The 26,870-nt window shown below is 44.4% G+C and overlaps 1 protein-coding gene across 16 annotated transcripts in view; it reads left to right on the top strand.

The window, feature by feature from the left end:
- The window catches only part of TNS3 (tensin 3), a 505,358-nt gene that overhangs the window by 361,652 nt on the left and 116,836 nt on the right, over positions 1–26,870 (top strand). For all 16 annotated transcript variants that reach the window (XM_090049504.1, XM_090049500.1, XM_090049503.1 and 13 more), the window contains one exon: positions 5,088–5,192. In XM_090049504.1, coding sequence (XP_089905630.1) covers positions 5,088–5,192 — 105 coding nt within the window. The remainder of the gene's footprint in view (positions 1–5,087; positions 5,193–26,870) is intronic.

Below are 26,870 nucleotides of genomic sequence, written 5' to 3'. Positions count from 1 at the left end.
GGGCCAACCATCATAAAAGCATTATTCCTACTCCAGAATTAACATCATCAAGTACAAATATGGTGATAAATCAGATCATGAATCTATAAAAATGTTACGCATAGGTCCACAATTAACACAGTAAAAAACAAATATAGTGATAAAGTTTATCAGTCTTGTCAACAGTAAAAAATGTTTAACTCTGATAGCTTTAGTCTTGTGAACAAAAATTGCAAGATGGTTTACTAAATAAGGATCTGTTTGCTGGAGAAGCCATATTAATTTCTCTTGATTTGAGAAATATGTCAATTTCTGCAAGAACAGTGATAAATACTTTCTCCTTATGTCGTTATGTAGAGGACATTCTAAGACATAATTCATAGTGTCTTCCAAAACTCCTAGACAGGCTGGGCAACATCTTTTAGCTGTGGGCATCTGTTCAGTCCTGAGTCTAGTCAGAGGTTTGCCATTTATTGTTGAGATCCAGCTGTGAATACCTTTCTCCCTGCCCACCCCCCCCATCTAATTTCCAAAGAATATATAGAGGGCTGATGCAAGTAGCCTTGGCCATTGCAAAATCATTCTGCCTGGCAATATCTTGGAGTCTCTGGAAAATCTGGACCTTTTCTATGGGGGAGAAGAGTCTTTCATTATATTTAACATAATGGCCCATCCCAGAAAATGCAAAAGTGCAGGAAAGAAAAGCTAGCTGGGAGAATGAAGAGAAAGGGAATTATTGATGTCTTCTGTATAGCACAATTTGAGCAAGCGAGACGGTAGAAGAGGCAGGATTTTATACCAGAATCCCATCATTCTAATAAAAATATTAGTTAAAATGGAATCTAATCCTGTCTCTAATCTCAAGAAAGATGCAAGACCCAGAAGAGCCCTGAGAAATTTATTCTGACGTATGTCTACATCATTACTGGCAGCATAGCCATACTTCAACACCTTACAGGATCTGAGACACAACTCTGGCTTTATATTCTAGTATGGGAGCTTGAACTGATCATTTTGCTGTGGTCTTATAAAATTTCTTTATAGCCTCTGCTAATTGGGCTGCCTTAGTTTTAACCAACTGTATGTGGTGTTTCCATGATGGAAAAGCTGGAAACATCACACCTAAGTATAGGTTTTAACAACTTTGAGTTTGATTTCCCCCATGTTCCATGGGTATTTCATCAAATGGCTTCCCAAATACATTATTTTGGATATATCATAATTTATCTTTTAAGTTATTTTGTCCACAGAGATGCTCAAAAGTTGTAATTGCTCTCTGAAATCTGGTGGGGGTTCTTGACAGTGTGACAGTGTCATCTGCATACATTAAAATAGGGATTGAGGTTGCTAGTAATTTTGGGGAATGAAAATGAACGTCCTGCCTGTTTCCAAAAATGACGTTCATATAAAGGTTAAATAGCAAAGGGGGCAAAATACATCTGCGTCTAACCCCTTTTTGTGTCTGAAATTTCTGTGTAAGTTTGCCCTCAGGTCCCACCTAACTTAGGCTCACGTAACTTTATGATGATATATCAGCAGAGAGGAGCAGGGTCAATCCCACAATTTAACAGTTTCTCCCGAAGTTTACTTCTTTCTATACTGTCAAAAGCTCTTGACAGATCAACAAATGTAACGTACCATGTTGTTTTGTGAATTTGCGTGTATTTGTCTCAAAAACTGAAGGATGAATATATTAACAATAGTGAAATATCCATCCCTAAATCTGGTCTGATGTTCATATAATATGTATTCTCCTTTTACCCATGCTATGAGATAGTAAGATATGTTAATTAAATGAAGGCAATCCCTTACTATACCTTCTCCAATTCCAGGATAACACTTGTCTCTCCATACTGTGCCTCTGAGAACAATATGCTCTTGGAACAAATTCTTTACAGCTTTGGAGCCTTCAATATCAAATTCCCTTAAGGGTTTCTTCCACTCCAGGCTCTTCAAACCTCTAACTCTTCCAGGACACATGTGTGCCTCTAGTGGATGTGGAGTGACCTTAACTGGACCCAGAACTGGAGTCAGTGAAAACCCATGTCTACTGGATGTTGACTTGAGAAATGACAGGGGGGCGGGGGGAGGGGGAGGAATAGGAATGGAGAGACATTTCCAATATTTACCCTTCAATAGTTGAGTGGCTAGGGCACTTATTTGGCAAGGTAATACCTTGGGATGAGCAACCCCCAACACACCTACAGGCTTGGTGGCACCAAACTGACTAGCACCCTGAATGAAAGGGACTTGGAGGTAATAATAGACTACAGTATGAATATGAGCCAGCAATGTGATGCTGTAGCCAGTAGGGCAAATAATACTCTGGCATGCATCAATCCATGCAACTCCAGCAAAACCAACGAGGTGATTATTCTGCTCTACTCAGCACTGGTGAGACCGCAGCTGGAGTACTGCATCCAGTTCTGGGCACCACACTTTAACAAGGACATGGACAAGCTTGAGAGAGGCCAAAGAAGAGCCACCTGTATAATAAGAGTCTTGCATGGCAAGCCATTTGAGGAAAGGCTGAGGGATCTGGGACTCTTCAGTCTGAAGAAAAGAAGCCTGAGAGGGGATCTGGTGGTAACTTACTACTGCACTAGGGGAGTACATCAAGGGCTCAGTGAGCAACTTTCACCAGGGTACCTGAGGAGAAAACCAGGAGTAATGGCCACAGGGGTAATGTGTAGGGAGTGCATGTGGGTGCTCGTGCACCCCCTGCAGGCGGTTGCCACTCGCCACCCCACCGCTGACACCATTGGTGGCGTCTGCAGGCATTCCACAATCACTGCTGCTACCAGCTCCTGCAGGTGGTTGCCAACCCCTGGTCGGCGCTTGTGGCCCCCCCCCCCCGCTGCCAACAGTGCCAGTGGTGCCTGCAGGAGCTCTGTGCTTACTGCTGCCTGGCTCTTCCCACCGCCAGCGCATCCATGCCCCCCCAGCCACTGGGGGCATGCGCTGTTCATGAATCACCACAAACTCCTGAAAGATTGATTCAGGCTCAACATTAGGAAAATCTTCTTCACTGCTCCTGTCTCTGTGTGCACTCTGGTAGAGGCCTGGGGGACATGTGCCCTCCCCATCTGTGCGCAGGGCAGGAGCAGCTGCAGCTGTGTGTTGGGCTCGGCACACCGCTGCAGCAGGACCAGGAGCAGCGTGACACCATGTGCCTAACCCTGCTGGGCTGCGCCATGCCCCTGCCCACCCAGCGGCAGGACACACGTGGCATTGCGCGGCTCTCGAGGCAGCAGGACACAAAGCCTAGCCAGCTGCAGCGGCCGCTTCTGCCCTGCACGCAGACGATGGGGGCACATGGTCCCTGGACCTCTCCAGAGTGCACACAGCGACAGGAGCCCGCCCATGGCCTTGGATGAGTCGTCTGGGCTCTGATTCTCCCACCACCTGGCCAGGGCCCCATTCACCCCTTCCCCTGCCCCACACCCTCCCTCTGCTGGGCTCTCAATCAGCCCCCCAACCCTTCCCTCACAGACTTACCTACTGGGTGGGGGTGAGGCACTCAGGCCCCTCCCCCCCCAATAATTTTTCTTCCTCCGCCTATGTCCTCAGAGCACTGCTGATTGGTAGATAAGGAAGGAATTTTTCCCACTATTCCAGAATGGGAAACCTGGGTGACATCCAGTCTAGGACCCACTTAGTATCAATGCTTGTACTGAATTCATCAGCTCCTAATCGTCGTGTTTTGTGCTTGCGTCTCTCACCACACCTATACTCTTTGTTATAAGATTTAGGTTTTAAATGTATAAATCACATTGTTATTAGTGAAACAAAATGTGAGAACTTCTCAATTGTTGCTGAAAAGCTAGGTATGTTTGGCAGAATACAATTCCTGGGGCACCAGGTGCACAAACCCTGACAAACATTTCCATCCACTGGCTGTGTTGGCATGCTTGTGCGTGGCAGCAGCTGCCAAGCTCCTGTCCTGGAGAAGTAGCAGCAAAACAGATGAAGTTGGAAGGGCACCTTTGCCTCTGAGCTGTCTTGTTTACTTTGGGCCCTCATTGAGGTGGATGTTTGGCACCTTGTGCTTTATGAAAGTGCTGAATAAACCTTCCCTAGTATCAGGACAATAGAACACCTAAGCTATCTTATATGATGTTTTCTTTTTATGCTTTAACCCGGGGTGGGGGGGTACAAAATACAGCCCATGAGCCATATCTGGCTTGCCAATTCTGTCCGGCTTGCAGTGCCACCAGAGGCTGGAGCCAGAGCTGGAGTTACCACCCACCTGTGGGTTGGTTAGGATCAGTTGACAGACTTGTTGAAAGCGTTTCCAGCTCCAGCCTCTGCTGTCCACCTGCCCGCCCAACATTCTGTGCTGGCCTGGGGGATGGAGTTCAACTCTGTGATACCAGGTAGGTGGATGGGTAGGGCTGCTTCTGCCCAGTGCCCCCCACCACACCAGCAGAGGCTGGACCCTGGCCGGCCCACCTGCCCTCCTGGCACCACGCAGCAGAGTGGGGCAGGTTAGGAGGGGAACTGAGCCCCCTGCCCTGACCCTCCCTAACTAGGGGCTGCACAGCAGGTGGGGGGAGGCCAAAAGGTGGAGGCATTCCTCCCTTCTTCCCCCCATGCAACCTGGCTCCACGGGGCTGCAAATGCCACAGCCCTACCCCTGGCACAATGCGACTCTCAGCCCCATTCCTGGCTGCCAGTGTCAGCCAAGGTGCACAGGAGCCACGTGGCCCTCAACAGCTCATCACATTTGTTAAGTGGCCCTGCAGCCCAAATAATTGCCCACCCCTGCTTTAACCTGAAGTTCTAGCTTTATAAGTTATCAAGATGCTTCTGGTTTCATTCCAAAATGCCATTTTAACTTTGTCTTGCACAGCCCTTCTCTAGCTGTGCAGGACAGGTGCTTTTAAATGATTTTAAGTAAGTAGGGCTGCTCCACAGTAAGGGACGACTCTCTGCTTGTCCCTACCATAATGAAATATAAGTTCACATGACAGTACATCTGTTGTCCCCAGCATTTCCACCAGCATTTCCCACTCTAGGGTGATTGCCCTAGAGGTAGAAGCAGGTTATCTTATCAGAGAGGGTGATAGCAGGATACTTTCTCTCTGACACAGGCATTACTTTTTCAGGATGTGAACACCTGCAGAATGACCATGGAGTGATAGTTGATTACAATACCTCTGATCCACTGATACGCTGGAACTCCTATGAAAACATGAGCCCAGATGGGGAAGGTGAGTAACTCAGTCTTGCCTCTGAAATTCTGTTATGAGAGAGCCAGACAGTCTTTGGCAACTCCAAACTGCTTAGTGGAATAGGAGGAGGGGAGAGCTCCTGTGCTCGAACCAGGGCAGTTCTGTCATTGTGGGAGCTGGTTGATTCTATTAGCCCTTTGGCTCTTGCTGTAGTGATGGGATGGTCTTAAAAGAAGGAAGACATGTAATGGTTATAGAAGTAAATATGGGCCTTGTTTGTCCCTTGTAGGCAGCTGGTTGGTTTAATTTGCTGGTTGACACACTGAATGAAAGGATTTTTTTTCCCTGACACTGGTTTTGGCACCATAACATATTGTACCAAGTTCATGGATTTCAGTAAGACCATTAATACTGTGTTGTCTAGAACACTGCAGAACATACCCAAGGCTGTAGGGAAGTGGGTACCTGGGCAGTGGAATATATACAGTGGCTTTCCTTAGTAAAATTACAAATCTGTAAAGTGCCAGCGGTTTCTTTATGTGCAAGTCTTTCATTGCTGCAAGTAAAAACATGAGAGGGAGATAAGGAATGAATAGAAACCAAAGTCTGTGTTTTCATAATACTCCCTTACAAAACAAGAAGGGAGCAGAGCTAGTGCATGCAAAGCAAAGATATTTACACCCTGGGGTCAGTATGCATCTTTTTTAATTTTTAAGAATTAGTGTTGACTAAGAGGACAGAGAGAGAGAGGTCTTTGCATAAGTGTATCTCTGAGGAGTGGGTATGTACAAGAAGATTTTCTCCACCATAGTAGAATTGCATAAAGATGTCCCATTTAACCAATCCTATGCTCTAGGACTGTTTGCCCCTCCTTCCATATGGAGAGGAAGCCAGCATAAAAGGGACAAGGCTGAAAACAGGACCATAGTTCTACCGGTTGCTCTATATAGTTTCTCAAAGCAGGCTTTCCAGGGACTTGAGCAGGGTAGAGTAAGATCACAGTTAGATGCCTGTGCACCACTTAGGGCTAGTCTACTCTCTGTCAGCAGTGGCTCCTAATGAGGAAAGAATGGCGCATACCTCACCCCTCCATATCTTCAGGCATGCTCCACATCTGGAAATGCATCTGTAAGTCTGCTCCAGGGTTGTCCCTCTGCACCTTCAGAGACTCAGGGCCAATGGCAGAGTAGTCTCTATGATGTATTTCCAGGTATAGATCCTGCCTGCCAACCTGAGTGGGCAAAACGTGCTCATCCATGTCCTAGCAAAACATCATTGCTGCAGTATAGACAGGCCTTTGGATGTCTAATAGATAGAATGGGATCTGTGTCTTGGTGTCTAGGGGAAGCTTAGCCTGCCTCACTCTTCCTTGGGAGATAGTAGAGCTCCATGTGAGATATGCATTTGCCTAGACCTTGTGCCATTTTATTTATGCTTTATTTTTGAGCATAACATGCTTTATTCAAACAGCAGAATAAACAGTGTTTTTTTCATAGTCATCATGGTCATCACAGGTAGCAGATTCCTAAGGGAAGGAACTGATGAATTTAAACCCATGGGTCTGTCTGGTGAGCAGTCAGTACAACAAATGCTGTAGTCTGGGACCCAGACCAAGAGAGGGAAAATTTCAGGTTCCAACCCTAGAAAGGGCTAAGACCTGAAGCCTAACACCTGTGAGGGGAGTGTGCAGAGAGCCCTTTGTGTGTGCATACCCTGGTGGGAAGAGCTCTTCTGTTTGTGTGACATTTTCTGTTGAAGTCTCATGCCCCTATCACTGATGAGTAGCTGTCTTCAGTTGAATTCTGTTTTAGTCCTCATCCCATCCTTAGGACATTTTTCTTCTTCCTGAACACACACACTGAAGTCATTAGAAGTGGCCTGTGAGGTTGGGTGGCAGTACCTATAGGTTGCTTATATCTATTAGGTTTTTCTGAGACCTTTTGCATAGCCCTGCATTTTGGTTGCAGGGGCACAAGATGAGGAGGAGGTGACAAAAACACTTGAACCCAGAACCTACCATATTAGTTGGACATAGCTAGATGAATGGTTCGAAGGAAAATCACCTCCCTAATTCTTCCTGTCCTTGCTAGTGGCTAGCAGGGAGGGGTCTACCTATGTTTAGAATGGGAAGATTATGTGCACATCTAATCCTGAATGGTTATAAATCGCTGTCCCTTCTCCAGAAGTTTCTAGAAGGTTCTGGTGGCTAGAAAACAAATAAGCAATTGAAAAACATTTAGTGTTCTTCACAGGGATTGCTTGTTTTTCTCTTGAGTCCTTGCTGAGCTACTTGGCCCTATCTACTGTATCAAGAGTCCTCCATAGTAGGTACAATACCTTAACAACTTATTTCAGGCTCTCACTACCTTCTTATTTTTCAAATTCCACACATCTGGAGACTTGGAAGTCTCCAGGCCTGTGAGACTTATGTGTTGAGAAAGGCCTGGAAGACTTGCTTGTTGAGCATTCAAAACGCTGTAGTTGAGAACAGCATTTGGAAATCCAGTGGTAGATTTTTCAGAGTTGTTTTTGCTGTAGTTAGACTATCAATAATGGCATCATTTGATGGAAGCCCTTCAGAGTATGTGTGTATGTTACTGTGATATGACCAAACGTTTTGATCATTTGTCTTTACAAGTCTTGACCAATAGTCCATTCTGTAGAAAACAGCAAGATCCCCAAAGCTGCTTCATATCTTGAAAATAAAAAAGTAAGTATTCATCAGAGAGCTGCCCTTCTTTTAAGTTGCAGAAGTCCTATCAGAACATAAAACATTCTGTTACCCCCTAGTACAGTGGTTCTCAATCTTGTTAGACTCGAGGCATCCCTCGGAAAGTGCCAGCTCTCAGTTTTCAACTACAGAAAAATAGTACAGTAATTTTTCTGTTACAAAGGTTTCAGAAAGATGATCACAACAGGTCAAAATTATTTTGATGCTATGGATTCCTATTTGAAATCTCTGGGTTTACCTTGTGAAATATATTTGAATACCCAGCAGTGCTAACATTGTACAGCACCCTTGAAAGAATCTCAAGGCACCCCAAGTTGCCATGATATGCTGGTTGAAAATCACTACTCCAGATGGCAGCTACCATAGCTGCCTGTCCTGCACATCATCCACCAGCATTGCTCTCAGTTAGCCTTGTTTGCTTTGGTGGTTAAACCTGTTTTTGTCTTCTTTAATATTTAGATTACTCGTGGGGGAAGGGGAATGCCTTTTATGCTCCAGTTAAGTGGGGGGCCATTCCTGTTTGGAACTCATAGATGATATTGTAATTGAAAACAGTGGTAGCAATAACAGTTCATGATCTGGGATTCACACTAGGGTTCTGGGATGTACCACTGGGTAATTACCAGGCTTCCTGCCATTTATAGCATTGCTCTTTGTTCTCTTGTCTGCCACCACTGAGAACAGTCTAGCTCCATCCTCTTTGGAACTGCTTTTCAGGTAGCTGAAGGCTGCTATTAAATCCCCCCTCAGTCTTCTCTTCTCCAGACTAAATAAGCCAGTTTCCTCAGTCTCTCCTCAGAAGTCATGTACCCCAGCCCTCAAACCATTTTCATTGCCCTCCACTGGACTCTCTCCAATTGGTCCACAACCTTTCCATAGTAGGGGGCCCAAAACTGGACACGGTATTCCAGATGTGGCCTTACCAGAGCAACATGGCTACAATCTATACCCCAGAATAGAGGTGAATAATCACTTCCCTCAATCTGCTGCCCAGTATGCCATAGGCCTTCTTTGCAACAAGGGCACCCTGTTGGCTCATATTCAGCTTACTAGCTAACCGCCCATCAAGAATGATGGCGGGGAGAGGGGGCTAGGATGGAGTGCCGCTGCCTAATGCCCTATGCTGCCACTGTTCTGCCTCTTGCAGGGAGCAGGGTGGGGGAGCCAAGACCAACTTTGCTGGCCTCAGCTCCCCCACCCCCTGTCCAGTCCTCGGCACTGCCTCGGAATCATGGCAGCGCGCCCCCATGCTTGGAGCACTTGATTGGCTGTTTCTGTCAGCCAGTCAAAGCACAGATAAAGCATTGTGGACAGACAGACAAACTTAGGCTTTTATAATATTAGAATTATCCATCATAACCCACAGGTCCTTTTCTGCAAAGCTGCTGCTTAGCCTGTCAGTCCCCAGCCTGTACTAGTACGTGGAATTGTTCCATTCCAGGTGCAGGACTTTGCACTTCTCCTTGCATGACTTCAAAAGTCTGTGTGACTTACAGTGGGAGTGCTACATAATTAAACATGAAGTATTCAGTTTGGCAGGATGCATCACCAGAAAAAAATCATCACACTTGCATCAGAGAATGTAATAGTTGGCCAAATTAATACTGGTGCAAATTGGCTGAAGTTAGCTGATTCAAAAGAGGGATGAAATTGATCCATGCTTGTTAAAAAAAAAAAAAAAAAGGTCTTATTTTTTCTAAATTATTCCACAACCTATTACTCTGTTAGCTAGAATCTCTAGATAGAAGCAGATATATGCACATGTATGTACACATTATAAATTGTCTTAAGGTGGCTATTAAAGAAGTTACTGAAATCCTTTGTAAGGTTTCTGTACAAAGTCAGGTTTCTTAAAATGCTTTTTCACCTAAGCCATGTTGCTTGCTTCATGGTAAGTGGCAAATGGAGTTGTTTACCAGCAGCACTTGAAAATCTAGCTCATAAAAGACGTTGGAAGAAAGGGATGTTTTCACTTAAGTCAGACTCCACAGGAGCACTGGTAGTCCAAGTTCTCATACCTCAGACTTCTAACCAGTAGCATATCTTGCCTATGCTGTGAATAGTCAAATACCTAATATTTAGAAATAGCCAAATATTTACAAACTGACTCACTCCCATCTTCTCTCTTTTCTGGAAGAAAACAAATGAAAAGTATCTCCTGGTAAGCAATAGATGGCTTTCTGGAATACTCATGTCATATGATTTGATGTGGTGTTTGACTTTTTTTTTTAATGCCTTTTTCCCCCTCTTCAGCCCACAGTAAATAGCTGTTGAATGGGGAGGTGCCCTCTTCCATAGTTAAACACTTGTTTTCCCTGTGGGCCCCTTCAGTATTGCAAAACTCAAGGGCTGAGACAAAACTGCTTAGCTGAAAAGGAATGCAGATGCCTACCAACAAAAACAATAGGGCCAGTGCCATTTCTGGTAAGTAAACCTGAAGTATAAATTGGTAGTGACCAAGTGAAGTCCAGCTTTGAAGCTTGAACTATATACAGAGGTCTTTAAGAGAGAAAACAGGAGAAAGATTTTGGCAACCAAAGAAAAAGTTTATTTTCATTTGAAAAATGATGTACTACAACAATTTCCCTGTATTCCTTCTTGGCAATGAAAATAGAAACACGGAATTATTGGATTTATCCTACAAAATCCTGCCAGTTTGGAACACTGCCTTTTACATCTGCATTCAGTTATGCCGCTTTCAAATGAGGTTTTTTTCTTTTATCTCTTAATGCTACATGGGTTTTTTATCATTATTATAACTGAGCAAGAGACTGACAGAAAGTTGGAGTCAAATAAATGGAAGGTGGCTTATTTGTAATCTTCAGTAATATTGAATGCAGAGATGAAATTAAAAAGGGCTTCTTTCTGTGTGTTGTAAAATGCTTGTTTGAATTCTCCCCTACTTCTTATACTGTGGTTATTGTGTCACTTGAACAGCTTGATATGTAGCTTAAACAGCTATACATTATATGTAGCTTAAATACTTCTTTAATACTTGTATTGTGGACAGTGTGCAAGTTTAGTCTTATGGATGTGATGTCTGGAATCTGGATGTTGCATGGGATGCTTGCCCTTAGAAAGAGAGCTATATGGTTAAGGCACTAGACTAGTGGTCAGGATACTGGGTTCAGCTCTTGTCTCTGTCATGGTGGGTAAGTCAATTAGGAACAGATTTTCAAGTTCACAGTGTGCTCACCCCACTGCAAAGGTGCTATTGTCTTGCTTTTTAAAGCAAGCACCTATCTTGTGATGAGCTATTTTGAAAATCTGGTTACCTATTTCGGTGTTAAATGAGAGCTGAGCTCTTCAGAATGTACATCTATTAATTCTCTCCATGCCCCCCATGTTTTCTATCATTAACATGCCTGTAATAATAGCATTTCCCTTTTCCTGTCCTTTATTTATCTTGTCTGTTTAAGTTATGGAGTTTGAAGGTGGGGAGGACCCTATGCATCTTCTGTACCTAGGGAAATGCAACCCAGCCTTGGTGGGGGCCTCTGGCTGCTGTCAAATTAAAAAATGTATCTGGGAGAGGAAAACTCAAAGGGAGTAAAGAACAATAATGGATAAGAATTTTCCAAAGAAAGAGAACTTTCCAAAGAAGATCTTTCATAGAGAGAACTTTCCAAAGCATTCTCTTTATTAAAAAAACAAAAACAAAATAGAAATGAATGGGGTCAGAGCTATCTATAGAACAAGCAAAGGGTTTATTTGTAGTCTAAGCTAAATAAAACTGAACATAAAAATACTAAGCTCTGCACATTTTTATGATATTTTTGTAAACTGATTCTTCCTGCTCCAGAGGTTGCAGTGTCACAAAAATATAAATTCTGCCCTTTTCTGGTCACTGAAATGGAAATGTGTATTGATGCCTGTATGGCACAGAAGTGACCTAACCTATCTGATATCCCTCCTTGGCTTCCCAAAAGGTCCAGGTTTGGGGAAGTAGCTTGGGAGCAGGGTGAGTTATCCAGTGTGGAGGACCATGCTATGGCTACTGTCTACTAGTGATAGCCCAGAGCGCTTCCCGGAGTTCCTTTTTATAGGGAAGGGAAGCTATGGTGCCAGTGGAGGTCTGAATCTGCCTGACATTTTGTCTCACCATAGATGTTTCTTATATATCAGGGATGGGCAAAATACAGCCCACAGACTGGTTTCAACCCACCAGGCAATTTCATCCAGCCTGCAGATGCATGCCTAACAGTTCACTGTATCCAGCCCAGTCCCAGGCTGCCCTTGCTGTGCTTGCATGGGGCTGAACCCCATTCACTCCTGCAGGGACAGCGCACACTGTGCTCCCTCTCTCGCTCTCAGAATGGCTCTGATCTTGGCCCCAAAAATAGGGAAGTAGCAGTGGGCGGGAGAAGTGGTGGTGGTGGTGGCGGCAGCAGGGGGCAGAAGGAAGGGGGGCAGCAGACAGGCGGGAAAGTAGGGAAGCGGCAGGGGAAGGGTGGCGGCAGGTGGGGGTGCGGGAAGTGGTGGTGGCAGTGGGGGGTGGGAACGGCAAGGGGAGGGAGTAGTGATGATGGCAGCAGGGGTTGTGGGGGAATGGTAGTTGCGGCAAGTGGGAGCGAACCAGCAGCTTGGTTGGAGTGCAGGGCCTGCACCAGTGCCCCAGAGTCAAGGCCAGCAGGGACCCAGTGTGGGACAGGAGGAGTGTGGAGCCCAGGCCAGCAGGGACATGGGGTCTGCCTGGCTTCATCACGTGGGGCTCGCTTACAGTTCCCAAGTTCTCCACCCGAGCCACACATCTCTGGGGGCAGGCCTGCGCAGTAGAGCCGGCACCCCGGCCCCACTCACGGCTACACTTAGGTCATGGGAAGCATTGGGGAGCTCCATGCTATGGAGCCAGGCTAGCTTTGCCCCTCTCTCTGCTGCCTCGGCCAAGCCCCATGACCTGCACCATTGGCTTCATCGTGCAGGGCTTCCCCCAGCAGTATGAGGCTTGGGCATGTGAGCCCCACGCAGTGAAACTGGCACCCTGGCCACGTGCAATCCTGGGGCTCTCTGGGACTGCACACTGCCAGGGGGCTCCACCTGCTGCTACCTCTGGTAATAGGCTGTGCACAATGGGGGTGGGGGGTGTTTGTAGGGAGGCCCCATGCCACCCCACCCCCCCATGCACCCCTAGCCTCCCTCCCCTTCACACACCCACAGCCCCCCACAAACCCCATACCTACTCACATCCCCACAAACGCACATCCCCAAAAGCCACCATAACTACCTCCTCTCACACCGCCAGGCCCCACATACACACACCCCTACACACATACCCACTGTCCCCACAAACCCCATACCCACCCACCCACATCTACCCACACACATCCATACCTTCCCTCACAGCACACACACGCACCCACCCACCCACATAAACCTGCAGCCCCCCCACAAATCCCATACCCACCCACGCCTCCCTCTCTCCCCCCCCAAATATACAAGAGTAAGACTTAATTTTGGGCTGTTATGCAATCACCTGTATGTACACTATACAAACACACACAAATCAGGACAAAACATTTTTTGAAATAAAATTAAAGTATGTTATTGTAGGTGTTTGATTTTTAGTATATAATTTTTTTTTTCTGGTTCTAAGATGGCAAACCCCCTTCCCAAAAGGAATACTTCCAGGGGTAAGGTGGGGGACTTCCAGTGGCAAAGGTCAGGGCCCTAGGGGTGGGACTTCTGGTCCCAAGATGGTGACTAGGGCCAGGGCACCCATCAAGGTGCAGGGCTACCCTTGCAGCCCTTGACAGCTCACCAAAACTCATTAAGCCACCCCCCAGCCAAAATAATTGCCCACTTCTGTTATAAATTAATACTTCTGAATATCCTTGGCTTTCCAAGCACATGCAAAACAATTCTTTCTATAGTGACCAGTTCAGCCACCGAGGTGGGGTCTGTGTTGGTTGCCCTTGTCACTTTTCATATGTATGTTCTTTCATCAGCTCACAAGCATCGTCAACAATATTCTGGGTGTCCTCAACAGAGAGCCAAGCATCTAGGCCATACCTGATTAAGAGGCTCTTTGGTTCTGGTTTTACAGCTTAAATGCTGCTGTAGGAGTGTGATAGATTCCATTTCTACTTGATCCCTCAATTTTTTCATTGGGATCCTGCAGCACCAACTGACTAAAAAAAAAAAAGACTCAGAGATCAAGGTCTGCTTCAGTTTAATGAACGATGCTTTACTGATCCAAGAAAGCGAACTTGTGTAAACTGGCATATTACATTTATTTTCATTGCAGGACTGAGATTTTATGCTCTTGGTGTCCTGTAAAAAGCTGGTGGGTAGATTTTTATTTTGAATGCTATACATGTTAAGCATAAACAGGAGGCATAGTTTTCCTTAGTCTTGCTGTGAGAGCTGAGTAAGTGGTGACTGGCTCTGAAACAAAGTATGTGCTCTACTGTTCTGACTGCTTGGAGGTGATGCAAACAATTTGTCATACAGTTTGGAGCAAGGGTTTGTGGGCTGCAGGGTGGTAAGACGCAGCTGGTACTGAAAGACTGAGGACGCTCCACAGTTCATGGAGGTCCTATCATCTGATTTGATCTCCAGAAATGGAGAAGTCAGAGCTGTCTGGTTTTAGGGGGCTTGATAACAGCAGCTGCCACTTAAAAATTCACAGGATTAATGCTGAAGAATCCTGTGTAGAGACTTGCCCCCCCCAGAAAACAGAGACTGTATAGCAATTATGAGGGGGCATCCCAGAGGAATGCTCAAATAGGGATGTAGATGAGTTACTTATACGTTGTTTATTTTATGACAAAAAAAGCAAACCAGAAGTGAATCTGTGAAATGCATGGCTAAATAACTTTTGGGGATTGAAGTGTGCTCAGTTTCAGTTGAACTGAATTTATGCTGGGGGTAAGAGAGAGCATGACAAAGGGGAAGGGACTCCTGCAAAGGAAATAGCTTGTAGACTGAATTACCTTTTCAAACAACCCATTTCCACACCCCCTTGGCTTCAGGAGTTCAAATTTCATTGAGTCCAATTGTGCCCTCAGACTCCTCCCACATGTTTACATTTTCACTTGCTTTTTTGGCTGAATCGGTTTCATGCTTCTCTAGCACTAGCAGTTACCTTCAGAAGCAGCAACAGCTGTAGCAGGAGGGGTAGGGAAGCTGTGTGCCCTACTAATTTGGAAGCATCTGCAAAATCTCTGTCTTTCCTCTTCTGTAACATTTTACTCAAGGAATATTAGCTAATTTAAGCAAGCCATTGTTTGATTACTGTACCGAACTCCTGATCCTGTCCAGTAAAAGGTAAGAGGCTTTCTTATAGTTCAGTAACTGGCAGAGGGTGAGGGTGAGAGAGAGAGAGAGAGAGAGAGAGAGTGTGTGTGTGTTCCAGTAAAGACAATTGAGCATAAAAAGTTTTAACCTTGCAAGGAATGCAGCTCTGGACTTGTCTAGGTTTGCCTTGAAGGCAGTAATATTTATTCATAAAGTTGAAAAATAATCCTTCCTGCTCTTAATAGGATCTGTGGGACAGTGGGTAGGAGACAGTATTTGTAACCTCTCTTGTGTTCAGGTGGACTGGGTCACAACTGTTCTTGCTAGGTCCATGTGTTTACCTAGCTGCCTTGCATTTTTGTGTGTTTTCACAAGTGGTGAATGGCTGGAAAGGGAATAACTGGAGATAAGTCAAAAGGCTGAAAGACTGAAATGTCTTTTGACTCACAAGCCTGCCTCCAAGTATTTGGATTTCAAGAAAGGAAGCATCAGCGAACACAGGCTGGGAGGGGAGCTGCCAAACTCGTATGTGTTACTATTTCAGCTCCTACATTCTATGTAAGTCTCTCTTTGTATGCTAGGTTTAGGCATGTATGTATATATACACTCCTTCTACTCTGAGGCTTCATTTATAAGTGAGTGCTTGATACCAGCCCATCTATATTTCAGGTTCAATGGGAATTTTGCCAGTTTTAGCTCTGGCAGTTCAAATAGAAGCCAGAGTACTTCTGGAGAAAGGAGGTCAGACTGAAAGAAAGTGGGCCCCTCGAGTTTGGGTAATTGAATTCCAACCCTGCTTTGGTCTCCACTGTTTTGAACTGCCCTTGTTTTTTGACAGCCATATGACTCCAGCATTTTATAGACTGCTAATTCCTTGGAAAAATTGAGAGCAAGATTGAGCTTTAAACTGCAATGAGAAATTTAATGTGTGCAGCTTTTGGGATGCCAGTATATAGAAGGTGTACAGAATAATGTTTTGCTTTGCTCACATATTCTTTTTTTTTTTTTTCCCCTGTGTATATCTGTCTATGCTGTTGCTTTTTTAACTAGGTTAGATATCACTTTTCTCTTCTGGATTTAAAAAGGTGAGAAATAAGAAAAATTGCAAAGACCAATGCAAAGTCTTAGGGTTGACTTGAAGAGCTATCCCAAGTATACTACTTATGAAAAAAGTATCGAGTGATTATTTTAGTAGAGAGGCAACAAGCCCATATCTTAGACATTTTTGAATTCACAGCATTGTAACAGTTCATCTTTTTAGTTCGATTTTGTGGGGGAAGGGAAGGGAAGCAAAGATTCCTTCCATCATAGTTTACGCTATGTCAGAATGACCCAAGTACTATAATACTTAAAGCACTGAGAGTCCTTCACTTCCATAGAAGTTAGGGCAGACTATCTTCAAGGATCAGGTCCTATCAGTACAGCTGTTGTGTCAATTAAAAGTAGCTTCAGAGTAACATTCCGATTACTCCGATTTCAGTATCATAAGTCTACTGACTCACTTTCTGTGAAATGACTTAATTCAAGTAAAACAAATGTTTGCCTATTCCATGTGGCATATCAAGATTCTGTTGCAATGTAGTTCACTCCTTAATAGCACTGTTGTGTTGTAGAATGGAAGGATACTTGTATACTTGTGCTTCTTATCATATTCTGTATCATACTCTGAAACTCACTTGCAGTGGGACATACTCTTCAAATATCACATACTTTCTCTTCAGTCAGGAGTGGGCAAATTATTTCTGGTATATGCTATCTCAGGATTTGTCATAATTTGAAATGATAAAGCCACAGAATTTAGATTTAGATACAAAATTTTCTACTGTAGTCTTCAGGATTCTGGTTCAGGCCTGTGCTTAGTCTTTTCTCACACAGACATACTTTTGCAGTGAGCCTCCAAAATATCAAAAGTCAGCTGCATAGGAGCGAGAGGTAGCTTAGCTGTACATGGAATAAAATTGCTTGATTTTTATCCCCTAATCACAGGTGGTCCTACTTGTAGCCTGTCACTATTTTGTCCATTTAAAGACTCACACAATAGTGATGCTTTAAAGTGGCCACTACTGGAAAAGTTTGCCCATGGGAATTTGGGAATTGGTCCATAATAAAAGGTTGGCAATTGAGCCAAACTTTCAAAAGCAGGTACTTAAGACAGACATCTAGATACTTCTGTGATTACATTTTCCTCGGGGTATTTAAATGCCTGGCTTACATGATTCAGTGCTTACTTAAATGAGTCCTGGTAAGCTGTTCATCTAGAAAATGAGATCTCCTGATATACTACGTCCTATTCAGAAATTCCCAAATGATCACTCAGCTTGCAGCTATTCAGGGATTCTGGCCCCTCTACTCTCCTGGTGCTGGCATTTTGAGGAAAAAGTAAATGTCAGGAAACCTGTCCATTAGTTTTAAAACAGTAGGACACATCACAAAGATGCCAGGCATCAAATATTATCCCATCTGTCATGGTATCCTATCCTGACACAAATATGAGGTTGACTAGCATGTGATAGCTGATCCCTATCACAATGGCTGAAGATTATGCAAGACATATCTCATATGACCTGATTGTAAAGGGAATTATTTAAATGTAAACTTGAAAGAGACTAGGACATTAAACATAAAAAAGCAGGGTACTAATGGTTGACTTGTACTGACTGCAGATCAGATCCGCTCAGCTTTATAGGTAAAAGATGGGGTAAAAGTACACATATTTATATGTACTACATATGTATTTAGTTTTCAGGGTAAGAAATGTTCTAAGGATCAGAAAGTCAAGCAGTTTCTTTTAGTTATCATATCATCAACAGCAACAAAGACTTTGCAAGCTGCACTCTGCCCCAAAATCTGCATAATAATTGAAGGTAGAATTTAACCTTGCACTGGAAAACTGGAAACAGATCCAAAACTTGTTGACTTAAATGGAAGTGTTTCCATAGGCTTTGGATTAGCCTCTTGGGTAATACTGTTGATGCTCAGACCACGATAAACAATTTGCCCTCTCTAATCTGAGTTAGCAGTACCCCAGCAGATTTCAGTCTATGCATGTGCAGGTAGGAGGTTTGTACCCTGATCAAAAGCCCACTGAATTTCACTGATTTTAGTGGTCTTTGGATGTCAGTCTTTCAACAGTTGCTTTTGCTTTAAATATAATTACAAATCTCTACATAAGGTATCCTTCATCTACCTGACAGCCAGGGGAAGGAGACATTTTTCTTGCAGAATTTTTTAGAGCTCGTTGTCTGATAAATTTTTCTAACACATTCCTGCAGCTGCACCATTCCTTGCTGCCTACCAGTTTAGGGTGAGTACTCAGGGAAACCTAAAACCTGTCCAGTTTGTTCATCTTCACCATAGGCCCAAAGGTCAGATGAGAACCAGGACTGAATAGTCAGTAAGAAAGTATTTTAGCAAGCAAATCAGGTATTTCAGAGTACTTCAGAACCACTCATTTGACTTACGCATATATCAGGAAAGGATACTTTTTAATATACTTAAAGGGATACCCTTTACTCCCAAAAGTCATTGAAACTTGAACTCCTTTAATATGGCATAAATCCAAGGTGGGCAAAAATGTTGTAACTCTGTTAATTTCTTGAAAAGTATATTTTGTCGAACAGTCCCCTGGAGAATTGTGAAACTGGATATAACAGGACTGTCTTCCTAATGTCTAATTGAAAGCGCTCGGAAGAAAATTTAAATTGAGCAACCTAGTGTCAGTGCCTGAAGTGCAAACAGAAAACCAAGAGTATAAATGAGAAAAGTAAATCTTTCTTGTAAACTACTTTTTATTTTAATAATCAAAGGTACTAATTAGTTATATTGCTGAGAATATATTAAGATCTATAATGTTTCAGAATCTTTCTAAACATTTAGCTAGATCTAAAGGATCCTTTGCGGTTTGTTTTTCTACTGTCTAGAGTATGTGGCAATATAGCTGGTTTTAGGACTTGCAGCATATTTTTTCCGAAGAAAACAAAAACTTATTTTCTTTGGCCTTTGGGTTATAAGATTTGAAAATAGCTGAAGTTTATGGTCAAATGACTATTGGTTTAATTTGCATTGTTAAACTTATTTTATCTTATTTTTTAATCATTTTTCCTTTTTTCACAAGACAACCTGCAATAATGAGTTAAGTCATGATCCTTCATAGATGCTAGGGCAGGAAAGAGTGCTGTGGTCAGATAGCCACAGCCAGATGCCTGTCTAGCCTTCTCTTAAAGACCCCAAAGGTAAGAGAGAGCACCACCTCCCTTGGAAGCCCATTCTAAATTCTGGCCACCCTTACCATGAAGAAGATCTTCCTGATGTCCAACCTAAATTTGCTCTCTGTTAGTTTGTGACCACTGTTCTTTGTTACCCCAAGAGGTGCCCTGGTGAACAGAGCATCTCTGATTCCTTTCTGCGCCCCCTAACGAATTTGTAGGCAGCAACAAGATCATCTCTCGGCCTTCTCTTGAAGAGGCTAAAGAGGTCCAGGTCCCTTAGTCTGTCCTCATAGGCCTTGGCCTGCAAACCCTTAACCATAGAAGTGGCCCTTCTCTGGACCCTCTTGAGGTTATCCACATTCTTCTTAAAATATGGCGCCCAGAACTGGATGCAGTACTCCAACTGCAGTCTGACCAATGCTGCATAGAGGGGAAGTATCACCTACTTGGTTCTATTCATCGAGTACCTGCTGATGCATGATAAAGTGTGATTAGCTTTGCTGATGATTTTGTCACACTGATGACTCGTGTTCATCTTGGAGTCCACTATGACACCGAGATCCCTCCATATGCCCTTTGGAACAGATACTGTCATTTATCACACTTCTAGCACAATGAGGCCCCCAGGAATAATACAACGTAAATTATAAATAACTGTAGTAATGAAAGCCCTGTTTATCTGGGTGGAGTCAAAAGGCATGGGGGTGGCTCTGTTGCTAGCTTAATTGATTAATTAAACAAAAGGGGTGGGTATACAGATTAGCTATCAGTGAAGCTAAAAGAGTCTAGCTTCAACAAGTTTGAATTTATTAACAAGGGAGGGGAAAAAGCATAACAATAAGCACAATGACAGGAACAGGAGACATCTATACATAAACCCCTATATTTACAATGTCTTCCTTACCAGTGTCTCCCAGATACTGTGGTGGGGGACTCCAAGTCCTCATCCTCTGGCCTTTGCTCCTGGTAAGGGAGTCTTTGCTTCCGTCGAACTCCTAAGGACAAATCCACCATGAACTCTCACCACCCATCACACCAGACCATGGCAGCATGAGCTTACATAGCCTTCAAATGATTGACAGAAATAACTATCCAATGGTTCCCACTTAGTAACAACATTTAACCATACTTGCTTAGTGAGAGCACGTGTCACTCATTCTCACCGTATCACTCTCTCTCTGCCTTCCAAATAACCACTCTTGCTTTTACCTCACAGTCATATAACTCTTCTTCTATCCCTTATCTTACATTCCCGCCAAAACTAGAACAAGTTTCTGCATATGCTTAATTTCCTAAACTAGGAGATAAGGTCAAAAGTGTGTGAAAGCTTCCAGAATTTTCCCCTATATACAGAGAACAGACCTGGGCTACAATCCCCTCCTTGATGGTGGTCCCACCTTAGGGTATCACCATCACATTTAACCAGGCCTGGTATACCAAGGTGCTGCAGACCCCACCTGCTCAGTGCCCATTAGTTGTAGCTACTAGCAGAGCCAGATCTCCCCTTGCCCCCTGGAAATACTCCTTTCAGCAAGGGGTTTTTGCCATCTCTGAACCAGAAAAATACCGAATGATATTCTAAGAGCCAAATGTGCACTCATTAATTTCATTTAAAAAATATTTTTGTCCTAATTTACATGCATTTGTGTAGTGTACGCAGAGGTGCTAGTATCATAGCTTAAAATGAAGACTTATACTTGTATATTGTGGGAGGATTTGGGTGGGAGGGTGGATATAGGTTTGTGGGTATGTGGGGGAAGGGTGTGTGGCAGTGGGGTATAGGTGGGTATGGGTTTTGTGGGGAGCTGTGAGTGTGTGGGGGGAGGGTGTCTGGGTAGGGTTGTGGCTTCTGTGGAGGGGGAGGGCTTGCCTACTGCCTGCCCCCTCTTCCCCCCAAGGCAAGCAGAGCCCCCTGCAGAGGTCCTGGACGCCCGAGCTCTGTGTTCCTGCCACTCCTGGCCCAGGGGCACTGGCATGGGTCCTGTGCTCCTGCTCATTGCCATTTGCCCCCCATCTGACACTGCTGCCCTTCTCCTGCCACTTCCCTGTTCCCTGCCCCCTGGCCTCTCTGGCACCATATCCCAGCTGCTCCTGCAGTCCCGGCACTGCTGCTGAGAACCACGTGATGCCAGAGCATGGCAGGTGGGGGGAGTGGGGAAATGGCTGTGGCAGGCAGGAGGAAGAGGTAGCAAGTGGGTGTGTGGACCACAGCAACAGCCAGGCGGGAGCATGGGGTCTGTGCCAGCAGGGCAGGAGCATGGGGTCCAGGTTGCGCTGCTCAAGCAGGGAGAGGAGGGAGCCAGCCCATCTCCACAGAGCCCCTGGCAGCCCAGGCCCACGCTCCTGGTGCCCCGTTCTAGGCCCTGCCAATATTGGCCTCTCTGCACTGGCACAGGCCCTGTGCTCCTGCCCAGCTGTCATTGTGCTCCACATGCCCGTTCGCTGCCCCTTCCCCCTGCCTGCTGCAGCCATTTCCCCACCTTCCCGCCCACTAGCACCACATGATTCCTGGCTTCAGTGCCGGGACTGCAGGAGTCAGTCCGGCTGGCCCTAAGGACTGGGGTGATTGCCCATGGTCCTCCCTTGCATTCTTCCCTCTCCTCCTTTGTATCTGTATTTCTCTTGGCACGGAAGCAGAAAAAGTCCCACGCCAGAGGCCTCCAGAAGTCCCTGCTAGGCAGAGGCTTCCGGTTGGGGCTCAGGGTGGGCCTGGGCCAGGCCAGACTTGCTGTGGCAGCTGTTTAGTTCTGCTGCTGCCTCCCCCTGTGTCCTACTGCCCCTGGCTCCTGTCATCTTTGACAGGCAGCCAGGGGCAAATAATTAATAAATTTTCTAATTTTTTAGGGGCCCTGCGGGCCAGATAGAATGGCTCTGTCCTTGGACTCATATTGTTCAACATCTTCATTAATGATGTGGACATTGGAGTCAGAAGCAGGCTGGCCAAGTTCACCAGTGACACCAAACGTTGGGGCAAAGTATCCACACCAGAAGACAGGCAGGTGATCCAGGCTGACCTGGACAGGCTCAGCAAATGGGAGGACAAGAACCTGATGGTGTTTAACACCAAAAAATGCAAGGTTCTCCACCTTGGGGGAAAAAAACCTGCAGCATCCTTGTAGGCTTGGCAGTGCTATGCTGGCTAGCACTACAGAAGAAAGAGACTTGGGGGGGTCATCATTGACCACAAGATGAACATGAGCCTCCAATGTGATGCTGCAGCTAGTAAAGCAACCAAAACACTGGCTTGCATCCATATATGCTTCTCAAGCAAATCCCGGAACGTCATTCTCCCCTTGTACTCAGCCTTGGGGAGGCTGCAGCTGGAGTACTGCGTCCAGTTTTGGGCTCCACAATTCAGAAATGATGTGGAGAAGCTTGAGAGAGTCCAGAGAAGAGCCACACACATGATCAGAGATCAGGAAAACAGATCATATGACGACAGGCTGAGATCTATGAGGCTCTTTAGCCTGGAAAAGTGCAGGCTCAGGTGTGATTTGATGGCCACCTATAAGTTTTTCAGGAGTGACCACCAGTATCTGGGGGAACTTTTGTTCATCAGAGCACCCCAAGGGATGGCAAGGTTGAACGGTTATAAACTACTGCAAGACCGTTTCAGGCTGGACATAAGGAAGAATTTCTTTACTCTCTGAGCCCCCAAGGCCTGGAACAGCCTGCCATCGGAGATGGTTCAAGCACCTACACTGAACACCTTCAAGAGTAAATTGGATGCTTACCTTGCTGGGATCCTATGACCCCAGCTGACTTCCTGCCCTTCAGGCGGGGGCTGGACTCGATGATCTTCCGAGGTCCCTTCCAGCCCTAATGTCTATGAAATCTATGAAATGTTTTGCCCTTCCCTGCCCTAGCCCAGTCTTCTGCTCTGTTTCCCAGTTGTCTGCATGTCTTGTTTATTATGACCATACAACATCAATTTAACATACATGCGCCTAATAATTACTCTCACAGGTATCATAGTTCAAATAATTCTTATTATTGTTAACTAACTGCGACAACAGGATGTAACATTGTATTGAGCATACTAGTGGCTGCGGGTGACCAACAAAGCAATGACTTCAGTGGTGGTTGCTTCCTGTCTTTTTTATTTTTCCTAGCACAGTGACAGTCTGTTTGCCATCATGCTGGACTTTGATCATCACCCTTTGTGCCTGATTGGCATTTTCATTTAACAGCTGCTGGAGGTCATCATGTCTCAGCAATTGCTGAATTAGCTGTAAGTTCATTCCTTCTAGAACAGGAATCATCTCATAGTACAGTTTGTAATTTTGCAATAACACATAAATTAGGAAATCCGGAAAAATAAATTCAAGGTCAGAACCATACAACTTGGTAACATTGCATTTGCAGAAGCTATTATAAAAATGCACAGGATAATGTAATAGTTCACCAGCAATTATAAAACTACACCATGTATTTACACAAATACATCTTTGACGAGGACAAACTGTTGAGTAATAGTGATGTGTGTAATTCAGAATTACAGTTGTATTTTTCTGATACGTATCTAGGCACATAAAGTTCAGTGGATATTTTCTGTTCAGAACTTCACCATGTGGTACCTCCTGGTTTCCAAAAGCAAAGCCAAGCTACCATGTGACTGAGTCATCACACCCTTCTTTTAATTATGTTGAAGCAATTTCTCCTCCCCATCACATTCCCACAAATCAGTTCCTGAATCGATGGAGTTTTCCTGGTCAACTGAATGGCATCCTACACTTGAGTTCATGAGTAGATGGCTATGAATCATAGGATTACTGTGACAATTGACTTTCCACAAGTGAGGTAGAACAATTCTAGGAATATCTTTGCTGTACTGCATTACAACTACTAAGAACACCCAGGTCCAAACTGGATTGCCTTAATATGTCTTTCTTGGGACCACAGCTGCTTTGAATTCAGGGGTGCAATGATCATTGCAGTCCAGACTGCAATAATAATGATCACAATTATGACTCATCTCTCCTTCTGCTGCCTGTCCCAGGAGAAGTGCATCTTGTACCCTAAAAAACAAAATTAAGAAACATTTGAGGTGTTTGCCTCATTTCCATTATTAATATTATCTGTATTATTATTTCCTTTCCAGGGTTTCAACTGAGAGGCATGTATGCATTTTAAGTTACTCTTTCCTTTTACTCGAAGCTCTACCTGGTAAACCATGGGTCTAGATTATTGACTATCACAACAGGGCCTTCCCAAATGGAACAAAGTGTGTGTGCTGTCTCCCTAAAAGATATACACATAACTTTGTCTCCAGTTTCGCATTCAGTGGGTTTTTCCAGAAATCCGAAATGCTGATCCATCTTTTCTCTGTTTATCTTCAGTGCCTTTGCCATCTGTGTATGGGTTGCTGATGCACTTTCAGCATCTTTTGCATCCATTCTTCTGTTAGCACCTTTGGCTGTATTCCATCAGGAATATCTCCCACTACCCACCGTTGCTCTGGCATTCACATTTTGCATCCCATCATAGCCTTGTGGGATATAATCCCAGAGGCTTCAACAGTCCTTCTCAGTGCTATAAGGACTAAAGGTAATTTACAGTTCCAGTCCTTACCTTGCTGATCCACCTTTCTCCACCTTTCTCAATGTGGTCTTTATAGTACAGTTTGCTCACTTAACCTATTCAGAGCTTTGGGGGTAACCAGCAATGTGCAAATGCTGCTTAATGTCAAAAGCTAAACATACTCCTTTCATTACTTCAGCAGCAAAGCGTGATCCTTGATGAGAACAGATTTCCCTCAGGGTACCCCACCTGGAGAATGCTTATTCAACCAGAACTCAAACTGCTGTGTTATTCTTGGTTGATAATGCTTTGATCTATTTAGTGGATCAATAACAACTAAGCAATATTTGTTCACTCAGGCTGTCCGAGGCACTGGTCCAATGAAATCAATCTGTAGTCTAGACCATGGTCCTTCTATTCCCTGGTGTTGTAATGGCCCTTTTCTAATTTGGGGGTCAGCATTATTAGTAGTGCATAATACACAGTTGTTTACATATCTCTCAATATACAATTTTAATCCAGGCCACCACCATGCAGCTTTTACTGTGCTGATGGTTATGTCTACCTCAGGGTACCCTACCTCATGAGCTAAAGCTATGAACTCCATTACTTTTGAGGGTACTAACCACACCGGAGCCTCTCCCCCTTTTTCAGTAAGGGTAAGTCCTGAGAGTTCCTGCCAAAATGCTCAGTTTCCATTATTTCCGTGCTTAATCAAATTTTTAATTGTAGGATTTTGATATTTGCAACCACACAAGCTCTATAGAATCAGCTTCCAAAGTTTTGCTTAGACATAAAAAGCATATTTCCTTATATCTTGCAGTTACCATTTGGGCCCTTCTCTCACTCCCTCGTTAGCCATCACGTCTGATTTATTGTTCTATTTTGCTTCAAAAGTTCCCTTCTTATGAGCTTTCACTTTGCCTAATCATACAGGTTTTTTTCTTTCATAAGCTAGATGCCACGCATACCTCAGTTTTTGTAAGTGTGCTATGGGTTTTTCATCAGAAGATGTAAAATTCCTTCTTTCCCACACAGGGAATGAGTCCACCAATGCTCTTATGACCCACTATAAAATATAGTCACTGGTTCCTCTGGGGGGATATTCTTTAATGCTGCAGTAATGGCAATGATCTCAGCTGCTTGAGTTGAGTGAGGTACACAGCTTCCTTGAATAATCTCTGCACTGCTTCCAACTTTAACTGCGGCATATCCAATCTTAGGTACTCATGGTCATAATAGGTGGACCCATCTGGAAACCAAATCCATTTTCTTCTCACCATCTCCTCATCGAGGAGCACCCCTCCTACATATGCCACATCCCCTGGCAGTCACTCTACAGCTGATAAAGAGCCCTTGTGTTCTTTCCCTCAATCAATAGCCCATATGGCATTGTTGGAATAATACCTGATACTTGCATCTCTGCTTGTCTGTTATGCAAAGCTATGGCCCACTTAGCTAATCTGGGACCAGGCATTCCCCTGCCCTTTGCCTTTTCAGATAAAACTTATTTTACGGGGGGGGGGTATGGGGTCATACCTGTCAGATATTCCCAGTGTTTAACCCTCCTTTTCTACCTCACTCAGATTTTGCAACACATAAACTGCAGGCTTTCTGCCTGAGCCCAAATCCTCGCTCAACACAGCTCCCCATGGTGTAAGCCACTGTCACTAGCTCCAGCACAAATTTTTTGTTTGGCTGAAGGTACGAAGGCATCCTTCAAAGCTCTGATGGCTTTGTACTGCTCACTGCCCCATATGACCTCTGGACCCCCTTACTTAAGAACTTATATAGGGGTGCAGCCTTTTCAGCAAAGTTCTCAATACATTCTAGTAAAAATCCTACCATCCCAAGAAATAATTGTAAGGTGGTAACGTTGCCCAAAACCAGCAACTTACATACAGTTCCACTCTTTGCAGGCCAGGGCCTTTTCCATGAGTACTCAGCTCTAATCCCAGGTACTTTACAGTTTGTTCGTCTGTAGGTTAACCCTGAATCTGGTTTTTTCAGTCATTCTTAAAA

The sequence above is a fragment of the Crocodylus siamensis genome, chromosome 5 (assembly GCF_052110815.1).
Source record: "Crocodylus siamensis isolate JL-2025a chromosome 5, ASM5211081v1, whole genome shotgun sequence".
NCBI classification, from domain to species: domain Eukaryota; kingdom Metazoa; phylum Chordata; order Crocodylia; family Crocodylidae; genus Crocodylus; species Crocodylus siamensis.
The sequence above is the reverse complement of the archived record's forward strand: the minus strand, read 5'-3'. Positions and strand labels throughout refer to the sequence as shown.